This window comes from Cygnus atratus, chromosome 1 (assembly GCF_013377495.2).
Source record: "Cygnus atratus isolate AKBS03 ecotype Queensland, Australia chromosome 1, CAtr_DNAZoo_HiC_assembly, whole genome shotgun sequence".
Lineage (NCBI taxonomy): Eukaryota > Metazoa > Chordata > Aves > Anseriformes > Anatidae > Cygnus > Cygnus atratus.
In genome coordinates, this window is record NC_066362.1 from 73024197 (window position 1) to 73049066 (window position 24870).

General features: G+C 41.2%; 1 protein-coding gene across 8 annotated transcripts in view; it reads left to right on the forward strand.

Annotated features, from left to right (window-relative positions):
* The window catches only part of KIAA0930 (KIAA0930 ortholog), a 69160-nt gene that overhangs the window by 4892 nt on the left and 39398 nt on the right, over positions 1-24870 (forward strand). For 6 of the 8 annotated variants that reach the window (XM_035550987.2, XM_035550992.2, XM_035550988.2 and 3 more), the window contains exon 2: positions 24718-24866. In XM_035550987.2, coding sequence (XP_035406880.1) covers positions 24718-24866 — 149 coding nt within the window. Of the gene's footprint in view, positions 1-5468; positions 5509-17062; positions 17106-18010; positions 18156-20353; positions 20455-24717; positions 24867-24870 lie in introns of those variants that run through there. The other 2 variants (XM_035550994.2, XM_035550991.2) reach the window with 2 other exon arrangements.

The following is a 24870-nucleotide window of genomic DNA, read 5'->3' on the forward strand; positions in this document are numbered from 1 at the left end:
AAAAGTATGTTACTGTAAGTAACTTAAAAATAGTAAAATTAAAAGAAAAATAAAAAAAAGAAGTGCATGGAGTAGCTTCCTAATGAGTAAAAATATCGCAGTGTTCCAGCCAGGAAGAATCTGTTTTTCCTTCTAGGAAAGGTTCTAGGAAGTACGAATGCAACGCAAGATTAAAATAGATTATTTGAATCTGAGTTAAGTAAGTATATTTTGAAGTCAATGATGTAACCAGCTTACCCAGGGTATTGAACCTCAGATCCACTGGAAAAATTTGAGCAAACAGCAAGCATATTTCAATGAGAAAACATGTATAATTATTTTTTAAGGTAGAAGGGGAAGATATGTTTAAAGCTGCATTTTTTTTTTTTTTTTTTGCTTATATGGGAAAACTAGCTAGGAGAAAATTCTGAAGTCAAGCGTGCCTGTGTACATCTGACCTGACCTGTAGTACAGCTTGGATATGGATGCTGGTGGAAAAGAAAGCTGTAGACCATGCTGGAGCCCCTTCTGAGACCCCATCGTGTTGGTGCTGGGGTGGGAAGGGGTGTCTGTTTGTTCAGCAGCCCTGCGTGCAGGACCAATGAGGTGGGGGATGTGCTCTCTAGATCCTGTGAGGGATCCCCTCGCTCTCTATTGCAGCAAGGAGCAGGGCCAGCCACATAAGAGGAGCCAGCGGTGCTCATCTGCAATGGGCCTCAGCAACCAGCATTCATGTGAGGAATGCTGTTTATACTCCCAGTACATCAGGCGTGTGCAAATCTGGTGGAGGGTAGCTCTGTGTGCTTGCTTCAGGGCTGGAGTGAGTAATCTTATAAACCAGAGTGTAGCACTGGTCTTTAAGGTAGCATCTCTTGCTGTAATGCATCAGTGAGGACAAAGTGGGGGAAGGTGGATGCAGGGAAGTGTACTTTCACTGAAGGACAGGGTATTTAAGAATATTAACTTAGGATTAAGCCTGTAATGTCTGCTTCCTTCTCATCTACTTTTTAAAGTATCACCTTATGACAGCCATATAAGAGCTTCTGGACTCTCAGGAAGCTGATTGCATCTGTTTCCTACTGACTACTGTGCTGTGGAGAATGGCAGTCTGGGGTACAACCTCAGGGCTGCAGCCCCCCAGAGTAAATAATCATTTTCTTAATTTTTTTTTTTTAGTTATTCATTTAAATTTCTATTTTGCTGGTTTATTAGAACCCTGCTGACACTGTTGGAGCTAATGGCCTGTCAGGCTTTCCATTGCATGTCAGTGTTTTCAAGGGATTTGTAACTTGACTATGAAAGCTAGCTTCTGGCAGGAGCTTGACAGACATCATCCCAGATCAATAATATGATGTTATCTTTCTATTATGGGTTTTACATATTTTTGACCAGCTGGGTTATTAGTTTATTCTTTTTTTAATGGAGATGGTTTAGGGATTTCCATGTCCTGCTCAAGAATATAAATGTTCAATTTATAAGAGTCAGACTGGAGATGTTGCAGTAAGGAGGCAGATTGAAACAACAACAAAAAAAATTGACAGCTAAAACCAAAATACCCTTTAGATCTCTGTTGCCCCCAACTAAATAGGCAGTTTTTAAAACAAGGCATGCTGCTGTTTGTTGCTGGCTGCTCTCTCTTTCTCTCTTTTTTTTCTTTTTTTTTTTTTTAAGATGAGTCTTGTAGAGCTGAATTACCAGTCTGGAAGCCTGACAACGGGAGTAGTTTTAAAATCCCGATCTCTGTGGATGTAGTTCTAGTTAATAACTCTTCAATTTTGTTGTTCTAGCAGTATACTGCATTAATCTATAAAGGGACTACTGGTTGCAAATCTATTTTGAAGTCTGGGTTCTGTTTTGACCTTTAAAATGGATGGGAGGTCTGGTTTCGGGGTTGAAGTACAGTTTGCCATTACAGTTCAAGATGGATCTTCTAAGGATTTAACAGTATATGTTAGGATTCTTTCCAAAGAAATGAAAAACTGTATTTCCTGAAGGATGAAAGGATGAAACATGTGGGTCTCCCTCCTCATCTTCTGTGTTCAGAATGAACTCATCAACAGAAAAACTCAGAGGATGCAAACTTTGCAATAGTTCAAATACACTGTGTTTAATTTAGGCTACACCTGTGGAAAAGCAAACCCCTGCAACTAACTGATTGATTATTGCTGCATCTAGTTACCCTTGTGAATGGGATAAATAGGAGCAGGGTATCAGCACAATGATATTATTATCATGAAGTGAAAGTATGCAAAGAGAACCACTGTGCTGCTCTTTTACAGGAGTTGTGGTAACCTGAGCATGCTGCAGCAGTTCTGTTGACTGATGTTGCTAAGATGCAGCAACAGTCCTGAGTGGTTTTTCCTCTGAATTCTTACCATTTAAAGGATGACTACTGCATGTAAGGATTTATAGGGTTTTCTGCCAACCTGCTTTAGAAGGTTTTAAAACTGAGGTTTGTGTTGTTTGGTTTTGCTTGGTCTCTCAGTGTGCTGGTTCAACACAGAAGTTGAACCCTGAGAACAGTATTCTTTATTTTCCTTTTCAAACGTGAAGTTACAGTTCTCCTACCCTCGTTTAATCTTTAACTTTCCAGGTGTTCTAGAACTATGTTTGAGGCCACCCAATCTATTGTACTGTCTGGTATCCTTCATGGGAAATTGCACTGTTGGACTCTGTCTTTCCCGCTTTAACCATAACATGCTCACTCAGCCTTGCTGAGACTGCCCCTGGCTTTGATGTCAGTTTTTGGGTGATGAAAATCTTTACAGCTCAATCGTGACCTAGCTTTTCATGAGCTACCACACGGAGGAAAGAGGCCCTATATCGATAATTGCCAGAGGCCTCCTCCACGGCTGGATTCTCAGTTTCAGGAGGCTTGCATTAAGCATTGCTGCAGCTTTATCAGTCCATTTTGGCTACGGAGTGTCAGGTCTTCTGTAGAAAGATGAGCAGTGCTAAGCCTTTGTATGCTTGGGTGGTGCTTCTCTTGATAAGGTGGATGCGGAGAGTGCGTTACTTCCAGTTATCTGTATTTGGAAATAATACAGGTAGTTCTAGTTCCAGTCTCTGTATATCTAACTACCAAGTATGGGTAAACGAGGAAAAGTGTGTTGGGATGTGGCGTAATGACCACACGGACACCAGGGTTCTTTTAAGATGAATAACTTCAACTTACTTTATTGATGACAATAACTTCAACTTCTATTATTGAGGACATAACTTCAACTAACTACTTTACTGAGGACAGGCTCCCGTCTTATACCATTAGCTCTACTGCAGTACTTTTCCACTAACTATTCATTGGTTAACAACTTTGCCTGGCAACAGCAAACATTTAGAAACTTCCATGTCTTAAGGGTTGGAGAACAAGTAGTTTGAGACAGCAGGGTGTCTCCTGAATCACCCTTCCTTGTTCCTTCTAAACTCTTTCCATTCTTTATGGCCTCATCGTTAAGAGTCCGATGTTATCACCAACCATGGGGCTTGTTGACCCCCATGGCAGTACTCCCACATTGGGACTTCTGGGGTCTGTCCCACAGAGTTCCATCTAATCAGCTGGTACTTGAGAGGTGGATTAAAATACCAGTGAAGCTAGAGCTGGTTTTGTACTGTGAAGAGTTTGATTTAATGGCATGTAGATGCTGAAACACCCTCACGGTGAGGGAAATGTTTTGAAATGGATTTACAGTAGTCTAAGGGACGTGAAAGATTTCACCAGAAATGTGTTCGTTTGCTTGTCTGTCTGTTCAGAGAACAAATACAGCAGTTCTTGAATGCCTAACAATGTTATATTTCTAGTAAAGAGCATGTTCACTAACCTGCTTTAAAGGGCCTTTGGAGGTGGTTTTAAATTTCTGTAAATGGCAGTGCTCTGCAATTCACAGGGTGTTTGGTGTGATTTTAAATAATCAGTTTTAAGGAGATTAATTTTTTCCCTCCTAAGTGCCATTCCTGCTCAGTTGCTACCTGCACCCATCTTTCCCAAAACAAAGCAGCAAGCTCATTGTGGCGTGTTGTTGAGATAAAAGCTCTATGTAAACCCACGCGGCTTTCTAAATAATCATAATACAAAGCTTTATACACTTCATAGAAATGCTTAAATTCTTTTTTGCTTGGTTTTAATGGGAAGCTTAATTCTGTGTAAATAATGAAGATCTGAATGTGTGACCTGTGTTTTCATAACAAGGGTGATTAAACTCTGTAGTCAAAGCACCATGTGAATTGTTAACAGGCCATGTTTTATGTGAATAAATTGTCACGTTATGGGTCAGAGAAAAGGCTAGCAATAAATATGTGAACTAATTTCATCCTCTTTATCTTTCGATCCTATAAGTACAGATTACATTGTGCTGCATTCTTTGGTCTGACTAGTTAGATATTCATATGGGAATAGTTCATAGGCAGCATTTTTTTTTTGCTTTCAATTAAAAATGTAATGGATGGAAAGATGTGCATGAGGTGCTTGTGAATGAAGGTGTCTTTAAAATGTTGCAGGATCAGAATAACTGTTGTGAAATGTTTTACTTCTATTCAACAACTGTCAGGCTAGTTCATTTGTTGAGATGTATGTGTATACATATGTATAATTCCACACATTGTTCCTATGACAAGATTTAAAAAAACAAATTGCAGAAGAAGGTTGGATTTAGTACCTGTTCTGTGTTTCCTTGCTCCTGGCTGCTCCTAGAAGTCAGTGAAAAAGCAGTTGATCCTAACATTTAAAAAAAAAAAAAAAAAAAAAAAAAGACAATGTGAGATCCAAAGCACATTCTTTGCTGTTCCTTAAATTTTGTGGGTTTGTATTTATTTAAAAATTAACAATTCTAGGTGGCTCCAATATGAAGCAATTGAAAGCTTTGGCATTGCTTGGAATCCTGTTGTCCTGGTTTCAGGTAGGACAGAGTTAATTTTCCTCCTAGTAGCTGGCAGGGTGCTATGTTTTGGATTAGGATGAGAAGAGCGCTGATAACATGCTGATGTTTTAGTTGTTGTAGAGCAATGCTTACACCAAGCCAAGGACTTTTCAGCTTCTCGCTCTGTCCTGCTAGCGAGCAGGCTAGGGGTGCAGCAGGAGCTGGGAGGGGACAGACCCAGGACAGCTGACCCAAACTGGCCAAAGGGGTATTCCATACCATCTGACGTCATGCTGAACAATATATAGGGGTGGCTAGCCGGGGTGGGGGGCCGGCTGCTCGGGGATAGGCTGGGCATCGGTCAACGGGTGGTGAGCAATTGCATTGTGCATCACTTATTTCGTACACATTATTACTATTAATACTATTATTATTATTATTATTATCATCATTATTATTGTTATTCTTTTCCCTGTCTTAATAAACTGTCTTTATCTCAACTCACAGACTTCACTTTCCCGTTTCTCTCCCCCATCCCGGAGAGGGAGGGGGGAGGGTGAGCAAACGGCTGTGTGGTGTTTGGCTGCCAGCCAGGCTAAACCACAACACCTGTCTGGTGGCTCACCGTGTTCTGCACTGAGGCCTCCTGGTTTGGCTCTGTCGGTGATACTGGAAGGTAGGCCTGGCGCCCAGAGCAGACGTGTCCCTTCTCTGGAAGCTGTGCTCTGCTCTGTGCAGGGCAGTCCGTGCCACTGGCTAGGGTGGCCAGGAGCATTGTCTTCAGACAGCGAGATTTTACAGCCAGAAATGTTTTTCCAGTGTCACTAGGGGTAGAAGGCTGTCATCTACCTGATGTTTGCTTGGGACTCTGAGTCCTCAAGCAACCTGAGGTTTTATCATTATCTTTGTTTTTACTGGATGTTTCTGACCCTACCTAAAGAGGGGGAGGAATGAGCCATTCTCTAGACTAGAACCCAACTGAGGTCTGTAACCCTGCATAGAACAAGGCTGCACCAAAAATTAACAGAGAACTTCAGAGATAGGGGTTTAGTTTCCATGCTTCTGTGGATTTTGCGTGTAGTTTTGGGGCACTCTCTGTGCTTGTGTTCCACATCTGTTATGGGGTGATAAGTCGTTGCCTCGGAGGGAAAACTCTCCTGTGGTTGACAGTTCTTCCAGTATCTTAGGTTCAAAGCGTGGCTGGGATCTGAGAGCCCTCTCCATCAGCAGCGCCCTGGAGGAGGGGAATAGTGGTGGAGTGTGCTGTTTGTCTGGCAAGGATGGTCCTCTGCGGCTCTGAGCTGCCTGGTGTGGCAGAAAGCAGAGGGCTAACAGGTTGTATACTGCAGCATTCAGGGATTTAAAGGCTTTATTTCCTGTCTGAGGAAGAACAATGCCTGTAAATAATACTTAATTTTGCTTTATTAACAAAATCCGTAAACATTAGGCTTTTTTTTTTTTTTTCAGGGTGGGAGTCAAAACTTGAATTGTGAGTTTTCTGGCCTGAATTATTCTGTATTCCTGTGTACATGCCTGAGGTGAAGAAAACTACGGGCTCAAATTCCTGTCTTGAGGTGTTTTGAAACAGGCAAAAGGGAAGCATAGGCATGTTCCTCTTCCTAGTTTCTTGGCAAGAAACTTTAAAATGAGTCATAAATGTTTCTGCAGCAAAATGCTGTGAGAAACGCAGCAATTAAAAATGTAACGCTGAGCTTGTACTTGGTTGTCACTGTCTCTTAAGCCTGAGGTTTAGGGTATTTCCTAAAACTTATAAAACACACAAGGGCTTGGGGGTGGAATCTGGATTTCTGTGACTGTCCGAAGCCTTTATGCATCTCTTCAAATGTACGGTCTATGCTGCAGTGCTATGATTGATTGGAAGAATATTAAGGTATATATTCTTTATTAGAGAACTGTTCTGACAGCATAGAAAGGCAGTGAACTCTGTGATCAAAATCCCATAGCAGGGTGTTTGTAAGGTAGCTATTGGCCAGTGGTAGGGAAAGGCAGAAAAAGACATTGCCCTCTTGTGCTTTTGCTCAGGAATTTTCTAAATAAGACCTTTCTTTCTCAACTCACATGCTCCTACTTGAGACCTTGTAACTGTCATGGGATAGAGGTAGTGATTTCTCAACAGATAAACGTTGCAACTGCTTTTTGTTTTATAAACCGTGTTTCTTAACTGTTTTTAAATCCAGTGAGAGTGGCTGTGTGGGTGCTAAGGAGATGTGATGGCTGGGAGAGAGACCCAGGGTGGGAGAGAAGGCAGAAGAAACAGAGCAGAAGTGTCTAACCACAGTCACGTTATGGGTCAGAGAAAAAGCTAGCAAGTCTCTTAACTGTTTAGTCCAGTATCATATTCCCTGGACACCAGTTTTGTACGCTTGTGCAGGCCTGCCAGTTCCATAGGAATTAGTAGTTGTGCAAAGGCCTGGAGGAGAAATTAGAATGGTGTTGCTAATGGAAAAGAGCAATGGAAAGAGATGGCATGTTTTCCGCAGCTAACTTGTTAATGGTAGGTTAAAATTCCATTAATTAAACCTAATAATTAAACCTAATAGCAGCTTTGTGGTAGTTGCTGTTTATCTGAGGTTGTAGGGTGCTGTACTCGGGGCTTTCAAGGAGTAATACCTTTCCTCACACTCACAAGTTGGCTGTAGCACAAAAGGCTGGTGTGCTGTAATGGGGATTGATGGTCCTCAGATATGCCCTTCTGCCAGTGCCGACAGGCCACCCAGAGGCTGATTTCCTGCCCTTTTGGGCAGTCTCACAGTGAGGTGATATGCTGGTGGAGGAAACCTTTTCCTTCTTTGTATGGATGTGGTGTGTTTAAAGAGAGGGGCCTACCTCTGCAGTCAGAGGAGGCTTCCTAGGGGCTGTAAGTGGCAGAGACTCTTCATTTTTAGCTGAACAGGTAAAAGTATTATCTGAGAAGTCTGTGTCAATAATAGGAAGGCTAAAGGTAGATCTGCCAAATGAACTAAAATATCTAGGCATTAGCAAAGGCATTCAATTTGTTGGGCATAACATTCAATACCACTTTGCTTTATTATGAAGACTTTAGGAAAGCCACCCTAAGGAGGCTTGATCTTTTTTTTAATATTTTTTTTCCCCACTGGTTAAAGGGGACTGGCAGTGCGAGATGACTTCCTGAATTTGTAACTCCACAGGTTTGTAGCATAGTCACTAGGCATGGATTGCCTTGAAATCAATACTTGCTTGGCTGCATCTAGATTTCACGCCCTTTTTAATGGGTGTCTTGTCTTGCCTCTGTCTGTTTTCTGGATGAGCATTAAGCTGGAGATGCTGTGCTTGCTGGGAAAAAATCACGTCTAATTTATTAATTTAGTGCCTTTAATTGGTTGTCTTTCTTGTGACCTCTAGAACACAGTTTTCTCCTGTAAGTACTACTAATCTATGTGATTCTAGGTTCAGGCTGTTAGGCAAGAACTATTTGGAATTAATGTGAAAAGACACATGGTAGGTGATTAGCAGACTCATGCTGAGAGGATTTGAGAGGCTTGTTTTTTGCATAAGATCAATTTTGCAATCTTGATAATTTTTCTGTGCCATGAGTGAGGGTCAGGCCTTTCTTCTAGTCCTGCATGAGCTCTGCACTGAGAAGATATAAAGAACAGGGTAGAAGAGGATAAAGTTTTGTGGAAGGACATGCATGTGTCCAAAAACTAGTTGCATAGAATCTCTGCTTTTGAGTTTAGCTTGTGAAAAACACGTGTTCACAGAAGCTGGCATTACTTAGTTTTGGAGCTGTGATAGTTCTTGATAGTTCCTGTGCTTAATGCAGTCAAAAGAGCAAGTCAGATATTTGAAATGATAAGGGAACTGATACAAACTGGTGTTTTGCCACAGATCGGTTCCATTGCATGTGATCATTTTCAATGCTATAGACAGGAAGAGTTTCAAAGAAGGGCAGCAGAGTTCTTAAGATTGGAGTTGATGATCTTGAAGATCTTTTCCAACTGAAATATTTCTCTGATTCTTATGGAGATGGTTCCATGCAAGGGATGTTTGAATTGGTAGACTAGGACTTCTCAACCTGCTAAAGGGATTCTTCAGGTCTTGTGCACAGAGCTGGTTCAGGAAGAGGTTAAATTATGAATTTTATTAATTATGAAGAGGTTAAATTATGAATTTTTTGATGTTCTCTCAGTAAGTGCAAAGAGAACTCTAGACAGTCGATGAAAATTATGCTAATAACTGATGTCTGAATAGATCTCAAGTGTCTTTTCCTGTTTCCATTGATGCTCTTAGGCTTATCTATGCTTATGCTGCCTCATGATCTGCAAAAATGAGAACTCAATCTAAGAATAGCTTAGGGCATTTTTTATTTAACTACAGATTAAGCATTTGGAGGATTTTTTTTTTTTTATGAACGGATCTGTCTAAATGAAAATATTGCCTCCATCCTGACAGATGGAGTAGAGTCAAGCGGGGCTGCTAAGTGACTTACTTGAACTACACAGAGTTGGTGGAAGGGGAGGAGACAAACCTCTTCTGGGTTTTTTTGACTTCATTTTTTCCTGGAATTCTAGCTTTTTGGATAAAATCCCTGATTCGTACAAAGGGCAACATACTGCGTTTGGTTTCTCTGTTAATATGCTTATGAGGATCACTTCAATCCATGGAGTTGTTTTTTTTTGTCAGTCATTTCCTTTGCCAAAGGTGCATCTTCAGTAACATTAGGCAAGCATTATTAAAAGTGAGCAAATCCCAGATTTCATGCATCCCGTACAAAACAGAATCCTTTGGGAACACTTAACTTGTTTACGAAGTGTGTAAACAAGCTCCTCAGGAATGGTCAGGTGCTATGGAAGTGCTGTCTTACTCTGCTCCCCATGATTTTATCTCCTTTTGACTGGAGGCTTTTCTCTCATGATTTAGTTGTGCAACAGTGTTGTGCCTTCTCCCTCCCACCTTTTGCTATCAGACCTAAATTAAACGTTGAAACAGAACCTTTGGTTCCTAAGCCATTAAACCCTGCTCTCTGCTTTGCCTTGTATGTTGTATTCTGGCCCTGTGGAGGTTTTCAAGGCCAGAACCTCTTTCGTTTGTTTCTTCCTTCCTGTCCTTTCTGTGAGCTCTAGAACATGTGTTTCTCCCATAGGTGCTACTTATCTATGCAATTCCTGATCCAGGCTTTTAGGGAAGAACTATTTGGAATAAATGTGGAAAGACATATGGTAGGTGATTAGCAGACTCATGCTGAGAGGATTTGAGAGGCTGCCATCCCCAGCTGTGTCCACCCCATTGTTTGCTGGAGGTGACTGCGTACACAACACAGGTTGCAGCATGGTCACTGGGTCTGTTCCTCAGGTGCTTACAGCCTGGCAGACTTACAGAAAGAAATCAATGTCAGTTCACATCAATACTCCAAGCCTACAGCTGTTTTGGTTCAAATCCAACATTTATTCTGTGTTCCCTTCTGCAAGGACAGTCATTTATGGTAGAATAAGGAACCATCAGCCACAGATGACAATCTCTGTTTTTTTTTGCCAACAGTAAGCATCTAAGTGTATTGGAGTCACCCTTTTGTGCACCCATGGTGAAAAGGTGATACGTACATGTGTTCCTTCCAATCCCAAGATTATCTGCACTGGTGCTTAGGATCTGAACCAGTTCAGAAGAAAATTTGTGATCCAGATACTGCACTAGGCTATTTTCTGTAGGTGTTGTGCTAGAGGAAAGCTTCTCCCCCCCCCCCCCCCCCCCCCCCCCAAGTTTTCTTCATTATATGTTTTAGTCAGGAGATTAACCTAGCTGTACAATTGTCTCTCAAATGGAAGTGTCTTCCTTATTGAAATTTATCTTCCTGATGCTTCAGGTTTATGAATAATTTTTTCTTTATTCCAGGTATTATAATTATCCATAGTAATACTTGCAGGAGAGAGAATTTCATTTTGCTTATTTTTTGTTTCTCTAGCTGGGAATCCTCTTTCATGATTTCTCCTATTTTCTTTTCCATATTTTAATTTTACAGAAAATTTCTGACAAATGCTTCCAGTGCTTAAACAGGACAACAGTAATGATGTGGCAATGATGTGAATGTTAGGCATCTTGACAGCTTGACAACTGATACACTATGAAGAAAGCTCAGCTTTTTACCTGCAGAAAAAAGATGCATATGTCAAAGGTATCGAGATGTCAGATTTCCTACACAAAAGAAAGCTGGGTGGGAGAGCAGATACGAATTGAGGTTTTTAATTTAAGAAGCACAAGTGTTGGGTCTCAGCGGTACCTCTTTTTCCACTTCCCCCTTTAAGGAGGGGAAGTGTTTATCCCTACTCTGTTATACTCCTTGTCTTTCTTCCAATTGCCCTACATGCCCAAAACACCAGCCACTTACTTAATTACATCTGCTCATGTGTATTTTCCAATGAAGTTCTTCTTTCACTAGAAGCTGGAAAGGTTTGGTTCCTTGTTGGTAAAAATAGAAGTACTTTATTTTTCTTGTCTGCTCATCATATGCCAAAAGGCTGTAGAGCAATTGTTATATGTATTTATGGCATTTAATGCTAGATTCCACCCTCTTTAAATTATTTTTCATGTTCTGATCTTTCAAGTGTTCTGAATCTTGGCTAAGAATGGTTGACTAAAGAAATTGATTTGTTGCATGTAGCCAGAAGTATTTGTGTCAGAATAGGGTTCAAAGCCTGATGATAGATTCCACATTCTTCCAAAAACAAACAGGAACATCCATGGTTTGATCCATGGTCTCAGATGAAACTGGATGCTAATATACATGGAGGGTAAATGGATGCAGTTTTCACTTTGAGATAGTGCTGTAAATCTGGGCTTTATGGTGAGAAAGCCAACAAAAAGAAGTTAGAAAGCGTAAGATGAATCCTGTTGCCCTTTTTATTGTTTCTGTTGTACCCTATCCTACTTCTTTCCCTGAGGGTGAGTTACAGTTGCTGTAATACAACTTACCAACAAATCGATGTTGCTGTGTGCTATGTAATCTGCAGTTTGGCTACTAGGCGAACAGCCTTATGTTGAGAGCTCTCCCATGTCAGTTCCCTGGTTGTGGACAGTGTCATCACAGTTTGTGTTTTATTCATATTCTGCTTTGTATTTTCAGAGTTGAAGTGTGCCCAGGTAACATTCAAGCAATGTTCAATGAAAACTCAGTTGGATTTAGGTATTGGAGCATTTACAGACTAAGTCTGTAAAGGAAGTTTGTTTCTGGTCCAGTCCCACAGCCAGAAAGCTAAAAAGAAAAAAAGTATATAGAAAAAAAAAAGCCAGAAAGGATATCCTTTCATATCTTATGCATCCTGAGCCTAAGGAATTTTACATAGGTTGTGTAGAGTAATTCTGACATGTAATTCTGGTATCAGTTATGCTGTGAATGGGAAACAGCATTTAGTGTGCCCCAGCAACCAGTGGCAGAACATGCAAGCATCCCCATGATACACAAGCCTTTACTTGGCACGTTACTCAGTTACTGACATCTAGGCAAGTGTCAAATAGAAAGGGCTGAATAATGCCTTGAAATAGTATCTTAACACCTACAGAATGAGATGAAGGTAGGGATGGCATGCATTTCAGTTTCGTCTTGTTTTTTTCAGTCAATGTAGCTTCCGTTGCATGTGTTATTATACTAATGGAGGTTTCAGAAACCAACAGAGAAGTACAAAGTCTTGAAAACGGAAAAACAATACAGAAGAACAACAACAACAAAACAGCTGGATACGTTTTTGCAGCTTAAACGAACAATGCAGGCCAAAAGAGAAAGTGCCCCTTATCTTGCTTCCCTGTCAGCAAACAGGGCAGCTTCCTGGGGTAGCTAAAGTAGCCCATAACCAAAAGCAAAGCATCAGTGGGCAATGCAGCCTTTGCTGTGATGTTAGCTCTGCTCTGTGCCATGTGGTGCTTTGAAGTGCTGCTGCTTCTTTCCTTCTCCATGGTTGGTTTTTGAATTTGAGTAAGATTTGAATGCTAGCATCTGAATCACAGAACCATCTAGGTTGGACTAGTTGATCTTGGAGGTCTCTTCCAACCTCTGACCTAACACTAACAAGTCCTCCACTAACCCATATCACTAAGTGCTACATCTAAACGTCTTTTAAAGAGCTTCAGGGTTGGTGACTCAACCACTTCCCTGGGCAGCCCATTCCAATGCCTAACAACCCTTTTGGTAAAGAAGTTCTTCTTAATATCCAACCTAAACCTCCCCTGGCACAACTTTAGCCCATTCCCCCTTGTCCTGTCACCAGGCACGTGGGAGAATAGACCAACCCCCACCTCGCTACAGCCTCCTTTAAGGTACCTGTAGAGAGCAATAAGGTCGCCCCTGAGCCTCCTCTTCTCCAGGCTGAACAATCCTAGCTCCCTCAGCCGCTCCTCGTAAGACTTGTTCTCCAGACCCCTCACCAGCTTCGTTGCCCTTCTCTGGACATGATCGAGCACCTTGATGTCCTTCTTGTAGCGAGGGGCCCAAAACTGAACACAGTACTCAAGGTGCGGCCTCACCAGAGCCGAGTAGAGGGGGACAATCACTTCCCTAGTCCTGTTGGCCACACTGTTTATTACACAAGCCAGGATGCTGTTGGCCTTCTTGGCCACCTGAGCACACTGCTGGCTCATATTCGGCCGACTATCAACCAATACTCCCAGGTCCTTCTCTGCCAGGCAGCTTTCTAACCACTCATCTCCCAGCCTGTAGTGCTGCTTGGAGTTGTTGTGCCCCAGGTGCAGGACCCGGCACTTGGCCTTGTTGAACTTCATACAGTTGACCTCAGCCCATCGGTCCAGCCTATCCATATCTTCCTGCAGAGCCTTCCTACCCTCAAGCAGATCGACACATGCACCTAACTTGGTGTCGTCTGCAAACTTACTGAGGGTGCACTCGATCCCCTCATCCAGGTCATTGATAAAGATATTAAAGAGGACTGGCCCTAGTACTGAGCCCCGGGGGACTCCACTAGTGACCAGCCTCCAACTGGATTTAACTCCATTCACCATAACCCTTTGGGCCCAGCTACCCAGCCAGTTTTTAACCCTTTGGGCCCAGCTACCCAGCCAGTTTTTAACCCAACGAAGCGTATGCCACTCCAAGCCATGAGCAGCCAGTTTCTTGAGGAGAATGTTGTGGAAAACGGTGTCCAAAGCCTTACTGAAGTCAAGGTAGACCACATCCACAGCCTTTCCCTCATCCACTAAGCGTGTCACTTTGTCATAGAAGGAGATCAGGTTCATCAAGCAGGACCTGCCTTTCATAAACCCATGCTGACTGGGCCTGATCGCCTGGTTGCCCTGTAAGTGCCACGTGATGACACTCAATATAATCTGCTCCATGAGCTTCCCTGGCACTGAAGTCAAACTAACAGGCCTATAGTTCCCTGGTTCCACCCTCCGGCCCTTCTTGTAGATGGGCGTCACATTTGCTAGCTGTCAGTCGACTGGGACTTCCCCTGAGAGCCAGGACTGCTGATAAATGATGGAAAGGGGCTTGGCCAGCTCCTCCACCAGTTCTCTCAGTACCCTCAGGTGGATCCCATCCGGCCCCATCGACTTGCATACATCCAAGTGCTGTAGCAGGTCACCAACCATTTCTTCATGGATTGTGAGGGCCACATTCTGCTCCCCTTCCACCAGCTCAGGGTACTGGGTATCCAGAGAACAACTGGTCTTGCCGCTCTTTAGTGGTAAAGAAGGCATTAAGTACCTCAGCCTTTTCCTCATCTTTTGTAACTAAGCTTCCCCCCGCATCCAGTAAAGGATGGAGATTCTCCTTAGTCGTCCTTTTTGTGTTGATGTATTTATAAAAACATTTTCTGTTATCTTTAACAGCAGTAGCCAGATTGAGCTCCAGATGAGCTTTGGCCTTTCTAATTTTGTCCCTGCACAGCCTCGCAACATCCTTATAGTCCTCCTGAGTGGCCTGCCCTCTTTTCCAAAGGTCATAAACCCTCTTTTTTTTCCTAAGGTGTAGCCATAACTCTCTGTTCAGCCAGGCCGGTCTTCTTCTGCGTCGGCTTGTCTTTGGGCACGTGGGGACAGACCACTCCTGAGCCATTAAGATTTCCTTCTTGAAGAGTGCCCAGCCTTCCTGGACTCCTCTGCCCTTCAGGACTGCTTCCCAAGGGACTCTGCCAACCAGTGTCCTGAACAGCTCAAAGTCTGCCCTCCATAAGTCCAAGACAGCAGTTTTACTGGTCCCCTTCCTGACTTCACCAAGAGTAGAGAACTCTACCATTTTGTGGTCACTCTGCCCAAGACAGCTCTCGACCACCACATCTCCCACCAGTCCCTCTCTGTTTGTGAACAGAAGGTCTACTGGGGCATGTCCCCTGGTAGGCTCTCTAACTAGCTGCATCAGGAAACTGTCTTCCACACTCTCCAGAAACCTCTTAGACTGCTTCCTCTGAGCTGTGTTGTATTTCCAGGATATGTATGGGAAGTTGAAGTTCCCCACCTGAAACTAGATTGATGTGGGCTTTCATTAACATCAGAGAACAAAGCTATAGCTGCTACCTTCAGTTAGCTCTTTGCTTTAAAACTAGCATTTTTTTTTTTCCCGGAAGTATATGAATGTAAGGATTCATAAACACCCTGATAGAAGAGGATTATGTTTTGCATCTCCTCATTTTCACTGCTTGCTACCTACGATTATTTTTTAAAGAAGAACATGTTTGCTGAAGGAGTTATTTCATAGATTTTTTTTTTTGCGTTGCATCTTATAAAATATTCAAGACTTCTTAACACTAGTTTGACCTTGTGATGTCAAGGTCAATATTTACTGTTCGATTGCCACTCCCAGGCTCTGTGTGTGTTTATGACATATCACAGTCCATTTGAAATTCCTGTTTTGTAGTTGGAGGAAGCACATGAAATATATAATCCATTCAAAGGGTTATTTTTTGCACATTGTTAATAGTCTGCTACTATAATGTGTTCTTAAGTGACATTTATTATAAATCCCTATCTATTGGAATGGGGCTAAAATGTAGACCAAGTCAGGTAGTGATGGCAGCTTACAAAATCTTTTATCATCTGTGGCTCTGTTTTGGCTCAGTAGATCTGTTAGCATTTCCAGTAACCTTTCCCTTACCATGATTTAGTCTTTCATTCCGGATGCTTTTGTTTGCATTTAAAACAAAAACAAAAAACTGTTCATTTCTTTTTTTGTGGACAAATCTTTAAAATAAATCATGTTTAATGGAGAAATGCAGGGCTTTGGAAGAAGGAGAAAGTATTTTCATATTTCATGCATGAATGTATTCAGAGTTCAAATGGTTCTTTCCACTTAGACTCTTAGTTAGCTGTTTTGATATCCTGATTTTATTCTGTTGTGTTTCTACTCAAAGAAAAAAAGAATGGGGAATCTGAAATAAAGCCAAGGAATGGAGCAGAGGAAAATGAGATGTGTATAACATTAATAATGATAATACATGTAACAAAGTGACACTTAAAAGGCGAAGTCCTTTGGCTTCCCATGAAACTTGCACTTCAAGTGGTTGCAGTTGTTTGGAAATTGGATCTGGATTTCTAAGTTAGATTTGTTTAAAAAAAAAAATGTTACCGTTTCCTATGATAAGTGTATTTTGTTGCTTTTGAGTAGTCTAGTATGTACTTGTTTGTGTCAATATGCAAATGGTTGTCTGTCACAAAACCATTTGGAGAATATTTTGGCTGTACTCTAAAGTTTGTTGTGTTTGTCCACAGTCATTGCCCTGGAAATTGTATATTTACCACCAGCTACAATAAACAGGGGCTGGTATTGCTAATCCATTTCTGTGACAATGCACAAGTTTCCTGTAAGCTGCAAGGGGAATTTTGACTTCTAGGAACATTTTTGCTCTAGATAGCTCTTTTGCAACGTGTTTTTCCAGAGCCGGCAAAGTTAGCTTTTGAAATGTGCAGTGTCACTCTTTCTAGTATTCCCTCATCAAGATCAGCTCACGTGTTACCAGCTTAAAGAAGGAGAGAAAAAACAAGGAACTTTTAACAAGTGATAGATAGGTAGTCTGAGTTTCATCTCTCTCAATTCTGCTGGGTATTTTGATAAGGTACGTTTTGAGACATTATAGTTATTCATGGATGATTTTGAATTGGGAAGGATATGCGCTCCTGATAACCTAGGGAAATATTGTGAAAGTTTAATTTGCGTGAATTATTTTCTCTCCTAGGCAGAAAGGAAGAGCTTGTTTATGATGATCACAATGATGTTGCAATATGAATATGCCATTTCAAATTTTTTAGGGGGACATGGAGCTGGTTGTAGTTGACATGCACGCTGTGTTGAAGAAGGTACAAGTTCATGATTACAAAGATAAACTATCTGTGAAGTGTCTGCTGTTTGGGTGTTTGGAAATCATGCTATGTTGAAACCAAAGCCTTTTATCATAACATTTATTGCACGAATCTACTCCACCCGGTGAAAGAGACAAAGGTTAGGTAACGGTATGGTTATGGTGCAGGGAATCTATACTTCCTAAAAACAATCTGCAACAGATGTCCCATGACACAGTGATGCATTACTCTGATTGTAGTACAGCTGCTGTGGGTAGAAGAGAAGGCTTCAGAATCTAGATGAAGTCTGTATCTAATTATATGAATAAAAGTGTTGTATTAGGGTTAGAGTGGGATCTAAGAGGGGAGGAGCAAATCAAGAGATCAAGATGTGCGAGGAGCAGCTGAGGACCCTTGACTTGTTCAGTGCAGAGCAGGCTGAGGGGAGGCCTCATGGCAGCCTGCAGCTTCCTCATGAGGGGAGCGGAGGAGCAGATGCTGAGCTCTGCTCTCTGGGGACAGCGACAGGACCTGAGGGAACAGCATGGAGATGGGACAGGGGAGGGTCAGGCTGGGTGTTAGGAAAAGGCTCTGCACCCAGAGCGTGTTTGGGCACTGGGACAGGCTCCCCAGGGCAGTGGTCACAGCACCGAGCCTGATGGAGTTCAAGAAGCATTTGGACAATGCTCTCAGACATAGGGTCTGGTTTTTGGGTCCTGTGTGGAGCCAGGAGTTGGCCTCCATGATCCTTGTGGGTCCCTTCCAACTCAGGATATTCTGATTCTAAGCAGTCAGGAGGAGCATAGGCGCAGTGAAGGGTCATCACTGTTGAATGTCAAATATGCTTTAAGGTTGTATTTTGATGCTTAGAATAAAAAAGGGTTTTATTCTGACGTTTTCCTTCCTTTTTTTTTTTTTTCCAGGGTGAATTCCATCACTTTGCAAGCAGAGGATAGGATAGGCATGTGATGTGATTGGCAGACATTTTACCAATACAGACCATGAAGTTGTATTGCTACAACCATGGCTTGACTTCAAAGAGAGTTTTAAAGCTCTGTGGTGTAGGAAGTAAGCTGTCACTGGGAAGGGCAAACTGTGTTTGATTTTTATAATACAATTGTATTTGTCCACTGTCGTTTTTGTTCTGTGTAATTTATATGTAGTCAGCTCTGAGCCATTTCTGTGCTTTAGGAAATTGAAGTTATCAATTAAAAGTGAGCTCAGTTTCTCTCTATCTCAAGTGTTTTGGACCTATTATTCATGGAATTGTTCACAGACCTTCATGGAAGTTTTTGTAGTCTACTCCTGAGCATAGTAATGTGTTTCTTTCCTTCTCCTCTCAAAGGACTAGATTTGTATTTGATAGAAGTAGCAGCTTCTGGCTCATGTTATTTTGGGCCTGTCAGTTAATTATTTGGTGACAGCAAGCTTTGAATTTGAGGTGTGTACTGAAACCACATAATGATTCTGGCGATCATAGTGATGCCTGTCCTTAAAGAAGGTTGAAAAATGAGAGCGATGTGCTATCATCTATTGGGAAATAAGTAAATATGGCACAGCAGCTGTAAAAATAATTGATCTGTTCTTTCATAACTTTTCAGTCTTGATGACCTAGTGCTCAAAGCTTAAGTTTTGTTGCCTCCTTTACAGATGCACTATGAAACCGAAGTTAAAACAAGTTTCATTGTAAGAAGTCTGTAATACATGTATATGTGTGTGTGAGTTGGAAAGCATGATAAGAGACTATATTCCTTAAAAAGTGCTGAAAAAGTAATGGAAGAGTAGCAACATTTCTGTTTGATTTAGACTATCTTCATTCATTACTGAACTAGCTTCTATCTATCCTCCTTGTAAATTACTATCTGTTAGTAAAGAAGCATGGAGTATATTATTTGTTACAGCTTTTTTCTTGTCTCTAATTATGTTCTGCTTCTCCTCTTTGTATGACCTTAATGCATGTGGTGGGGTAGGGGAACGGTTACCTCCATTTTAGGGTAAGGAAAGAGGAAGGCTGTGTCCATGGCAGAGTAGGATGTTTAATCTGTGGTGTCTGGCTCATCCCTATCGCTGCTGTTATCACAACACCTTTTTCTAGCTAGAGGTCTGCCAAAAGAAACTTATGTTGAAAGTATATATTGTCTTTTTTGACAGATTGAGGACTTCTGTGCTTGCAAAAACATGCTTCTCACAGTGCTCTGTTATTACAGCTGGCATCAGTGGAAGCGCTCATTTCACGGCACAAGTATTTATGAGATATGAATGTGCTGCAAGGATTTGCTCTGGGGAGCTCTCAGTTGATAATGTGCACTCTGCAGTGCCTGGTTGGGAACAGTGGGGTGGTGCTAGTGAACTGCAAGTTTGGTGGAGTCCATGTTTAAATAAGGCCAAACTCAAGGGTTTAACTGTTGGCATTTTATGTATGCATGGGGAGAAGGCTGAACTCCTGATTTTGTAACGATCTGGCTAGCTGGAAACTGTCATGGGACAGGGGACACCCATTCTGATTTTATGCAGTTGTAACTACAACTTTTTAATATCTTTAACTATGTAACTTAATCTATGTGAAGCACTTCTCATATTATCTTTGCAGAATACTTGGCTAAACTCAGAACAAAATTGAATTATGTACAATGTGGATTGCTCAGAACTCATTTGCTTTCTATTCTAGGGTTGCAAAGATTGTCATGAGCATTTAATTAACCCCTAAACATCTAAGGATGCTCATTTTACAGACGATGGCACTGTGACAGAATTGAATGAAACGAGTTTTATGATGTTTCACAGATAAGAGTAGTTCATGGCAGACGAGAGGAATAAAGTGTAGGAAACCCTGTCTAGCTGAAATCATTGTTTCTCTAAGCTTTGAATGCTACATGCTGAAAAAGATTAGCCACAGAATGTGATTTTTTTTTCCCAATTCCTTCAAAGCAAAATAATATGCTGACATTTCTTTTTAATCCACTGATTTTTTTTTGAAAGCATTAATTTAAAAAAAAATAAATAAAATCTAACTTATTATCTGGATCTGGAGTCAGTTCCCTGAAATTAATGCTCAATATAAAAATCTAATAGGTAAAAAGAAAGATTTATTTATTTCATAGCAGCTGGCATAAATCTTGTTTGTAATGAGGATAAAATCCATGTAAATGAATCATTACAGTAAATTGTTGTAATTAGGATTTATTCATTACAAAGGTCTCATATAATCAACTTTTAGTGTATTGAGATTTATACTCTTGACTCTTAATTCTATTTTATTAATTTAGAAGCAGAATTCGCTGGGGGAGGAGTGTTTACAGAAGCTGCCTGGCTACATGCTCTCAACTAGAGATGGAATTTGAATCCTGTCTAATTCTTGTCGCAGAAGGTTTGAATTCTCCTCTGGCAAAAATAAAACTGTTAGCATTTTGAAAAGACTCCCCAAATACTGAAGTCAAAGCCTTCAGGGATTTTAAGTGTCAGGTGTTTCATTAAGTGCCTGTCAGTTTAACAGTCCCGTGTGTGTGTACATGCACATCATCTGCTGAGAGCTGTGCAAACCAGTGAGAGACTGATGTGATAGAAAGTTACTGCCAACACAGGATTGTCTGGGCTATTTAAAACTGGACTCTTTTTAATCTCAGCCCTTGCCAAGTGGTTAGTAGTATCAAGTATAACAGAGTTAAGGGCAGCAAACCAGCTGAGAGCTGAATATGCCCACTACTTCGGTGGATGTCCTGTAGGGTGGCCAGAATCCCTCTGAGCCCTACCATCTCAAGTGCAGTTGAGGCTTCTCAACAGGGTACTGTGACAAAGTCTGAAAAATAAGTCCTGTGCTTTCTCCTCTGTATTGAAAAGGAGAATTTTGCCTGCCTGGCCACTTTATTACCCAGAACAATTTTAAAAGCAGTGTCTAAGCTTCTTCTTGGCAGAGCGGAAGGCTTCAAGTGATACACTGTAAATTACCAAAATATCTGTAAGGGTATGCCTTGCTTTGAAGATCTAATAGTTGAAGACAAGATTGAATGGATCGATTGGATCTGTCAGTTTCTGACTTCAAATTGAAATTGATTTTTGGTTTGTTGTTTTTTCTCCATTAAGCTTTAAGAAGTCTGGATTGCAATTACAAATTTTCTTGCTTCCTTTTCAAAGTTAATGCCATTTAATAGTAGATTGTAAAGGCTAATTCTTCTTATGTGCTGTTCCCCATCCTTCCTGCTTCTACTAAAATTTAATAAAAGCAGCTGTACTGCTGTGGTTTGGCTCTTTTTGGCTTCAAGAAAAGTCCTCTAGTCACCGCAGTCAGAACTGCTAGAACATCCTCAGGTCATTCTTAATTATAACAATAGTTCTGAAAATATCTCTGAAGTTCGGAGGACAACTTCATTCTGATCTGTTGCAGGTAGGGTTTTGAACTGATGGCTGTCCAACATTGCTGTAAGGACTGTCAGTTTTTTCCCCTGCATTATGCTGCAGTGCAGAAGTAGCTTCATTACTGCAGCACTTCTGTCCCCCGGTTTTCTGTTTAGACTAATGATAGATAAATACATTGAATTAGTTTGTCCTGTGTTCTCCGTCAAGGGCGGGAGCGCATACAAAGTCCTGGTATCTTCCTCTGTTCTGCCATTCTCCTGCACATATTAATGGGCTGTTATAACCACCCATAAATCATTCAGAAAAAACATATTAACTCTTGTATGTTATTGTGAAAAGCACATCAGCAGCTTGTATGACAACTTCTCAGAATTTTGCAGGTACAACCAGAATCTGAAAATGATTTAGCCCTCATTTATAATGCTGGATTTAGTTAACTTGTTGATTTTTCTTCTCTTAAGGGAAAAATAAATACTTCCCACTGATTAAAAAAAAAAAAAAAAAAAAAAAAACTTTTCTGTAAAAATTTAGGAGTGTCTTGCCTAGGCATATTTTGCTTGTCTGTGTCTGAAGCAAAACTAAAGTATGCCTCTGAACACTAGGACTTTTTCAGAGATGATTCTTAAAATCCATAGATGCTTTTTTTTTCTTTTGATTTTCTTAAAACTCCATGTGAGTTCAGGGCAAACATCTTTCCCCATTGCCTCATCTCACTGCCTCTGCCTCCCATCCCACTCATTTAAATAAGGCTGGGAATTCAGGTACTCGAAACCCTTGAGTTTTAATAAATTTCTTTGAGACTGTTAATGAATCATGATGAATGCATGCCCTATTTCCTACTCTTTGCTAAATATAGAGGTAGGACTGGGTCATGATGTCCTCTGGTGTCACTAGTACAACCTTCTTAAACAAGTCAAGCTCTTCTGTTTCCAGCTGTAGGGATTTTTGCCTTCACTATTCCTACTTAAGAGGTTGTTCCTGAACCTTATGCCTTGAATGCTTTAAAATCTATTTCTCATTTCCAGCTTACATTTGGTGGGTGGGTACTTCAGACCAATTCATCCCTGTGTCAGCAGTACATCTTTAAATCTGAGTAGCTCTTCTCTCTTCCTAGTGTTTATCAGTGAATATACTGAGTGATGATAATCTCGTCTTTTTTCAGCCTTGTTCTGGGAGTCTGAACACATTTGAGTCTCCTCTTGTGCTGTAGGCTTCCAAATAGAACTGTTTGCCATACAGTCCTGTTCACTTGTGCCCAAGGGAGGGCTTCAGATGGAGAAGGAGCACAGCATCCTGGATCTGATCTCTCCAATGCTTGGGTCCCTTTCTCTGCTGGTAAAAATATTTAGAACTTAAATACAGTGCAGATTTTATTCACAATTGCACATTATGTTCTGTGCTGGCTTAACTAATCACAATGACTTCAGCACAGCTATGCAAATAAAGCGATTGCAGCTTGGCCTGAAATTAACGTGCACTGGAAACTCTCAATCTTGTCTTCTTCCTCTTCTCTCACAGCCTTTTCGTTACTGTTTTTTCCCAGATACAGTCAACTATATGCATATTTTCAAATACCATCCTTTTATTCTGTGTATGTTCCATTGGTGGAATTTCATCTTGTTTTCAATATTGCCTTTGGATTTAGCTGGAAAGACATAAAATTTTTATTTCAATTGCCCATTTGTCTGCTAAAAAAATTTGAAAGTCTAACTTCCTGCCCACCACAGTAATTAAAGATCAGAAGAAAGATTTGGCTTGCAAATATTGCACACATAATGAAGTAGGAAAATGTGCTGAGTTACACTTGTGGATTAAAACATTGATTGATTTCCTTCATAAAGCCCTGAAGTTGGCCACCATTATCTAAGAAAAATCATGTTCATTGTTATGGTATGTCAGCTTTCTTTGCAATTGACTGGGAAATCTTCTAAAGCTTAATTCAAATACCACCATAAATAAATGTCACTTATTCAAGACTTGTCTCCCTGCAGAAATACTTAATATGCTCAATGTACCGCTGAGAGGGAAACAGAGAGGAATAGTAGCCGAGGGTTGGGGAGTGACATATGTGTACAAATCTGGCAGCCAACATATAGCTTTTAGGGAAATAAGCCACTGTAAAGGATATCTGGTCTGGAGGCTGTGCTGACAGCTGCACGTGTACACACACATGTGCTTGTCCTGTACATATCCCTGCCATCCATCACCCATTTCAGGTTTTTACTGTTTCTCAGCAACGTAGTTTTTTTTTAGTGTCATTCTCCTCACAGATTTCAAAACAGGTAGCCAGCACCTAACAGCCATAGTTATCTCCCAGCAGGGCTCCAGGGGAGGGGGTCCAGTGACTCCATGAAGGAGCCTCCAGCAGGACTGAGGAGCACTGGAGAATTTCAGCTCCCATGTCACCAGGAGCAGTACTGGCTTCTCTGCTTGTCTGTGTAACTTATGGACTTGAATTGGCATTTTAGCATGGAAAACATGCAGCATCTTTTCTGTTTCTATTATAGCTAACTATGCTGAAGAGTTTCACAAAATGTGATGTTGCCTCTACTGTGCTTCCTTTTCCTGGTGAGAGGCCAATGCCATGCTGATGCTGTTGTACTTTGTCTCCCTCCTTGAGCAAGACTTCATTGCATCTTCCTTTCTCATTTTTCCCCTTCTCTTCTTTGATTGGGATTCATGACTGCAAAATGCTTTGCTTTGTTGAGGAAGATCTGGGTTTTGTTTCTAGTCAGAGGGTGAGTTACAGTAGCTCCTGCACAGGTACATTCTTGTTCCTGTGTATTGGTTTAATAAGGGTAACAGCTGCTAGTTTCTGAAGGATTGTCAGTACTTCTCAGAGCGTACAACAAACCTGTTGGCAGCTGATGGGTTCATGTCATTAACTGGAGCCTATATTGGCACAACACGCCTTTGAGACCATTCCTTGAGTGCATCTCTGACAAATTCTGACTCAATTTACTGGTCCTATCTGAGTGACGCAGGCATAAGCAGGATATACTCATTGGCCCTGGTCTGTTTTTGTTATGCAGGGGAGCAGATTGGTTGGAAGAGGGCAATTTTGGTTGACAGTGGCCAAAGATGGGTTCTGCATTCATGCCAAATGGTGGCTGTGCTATACAACTTAGAAGATCTTACCATGAGCTGTACAAGAACATTTCTTCTGTGGTTGGGCTTGACTGCACTATGCAAAGACATTGGGCGTCATATTAGGCACAATCAAATGTGACATGGTAGTTCCATGACTCTTACTTCTCCTTTCTTTTATGCCTCTTAGGGTGTTTCAAAGATGACCGTATTGTGTTCTGGACTTGGATGTTTTCAACGTATTTTATGGAGAAATGGGCCCCCCGGCAAGATGATATGCTCTTCTATGTCCGTCGAAAACTGTCCTATGTCAGTGGGGATAGTACAGAGGGGAAAAAGGTGA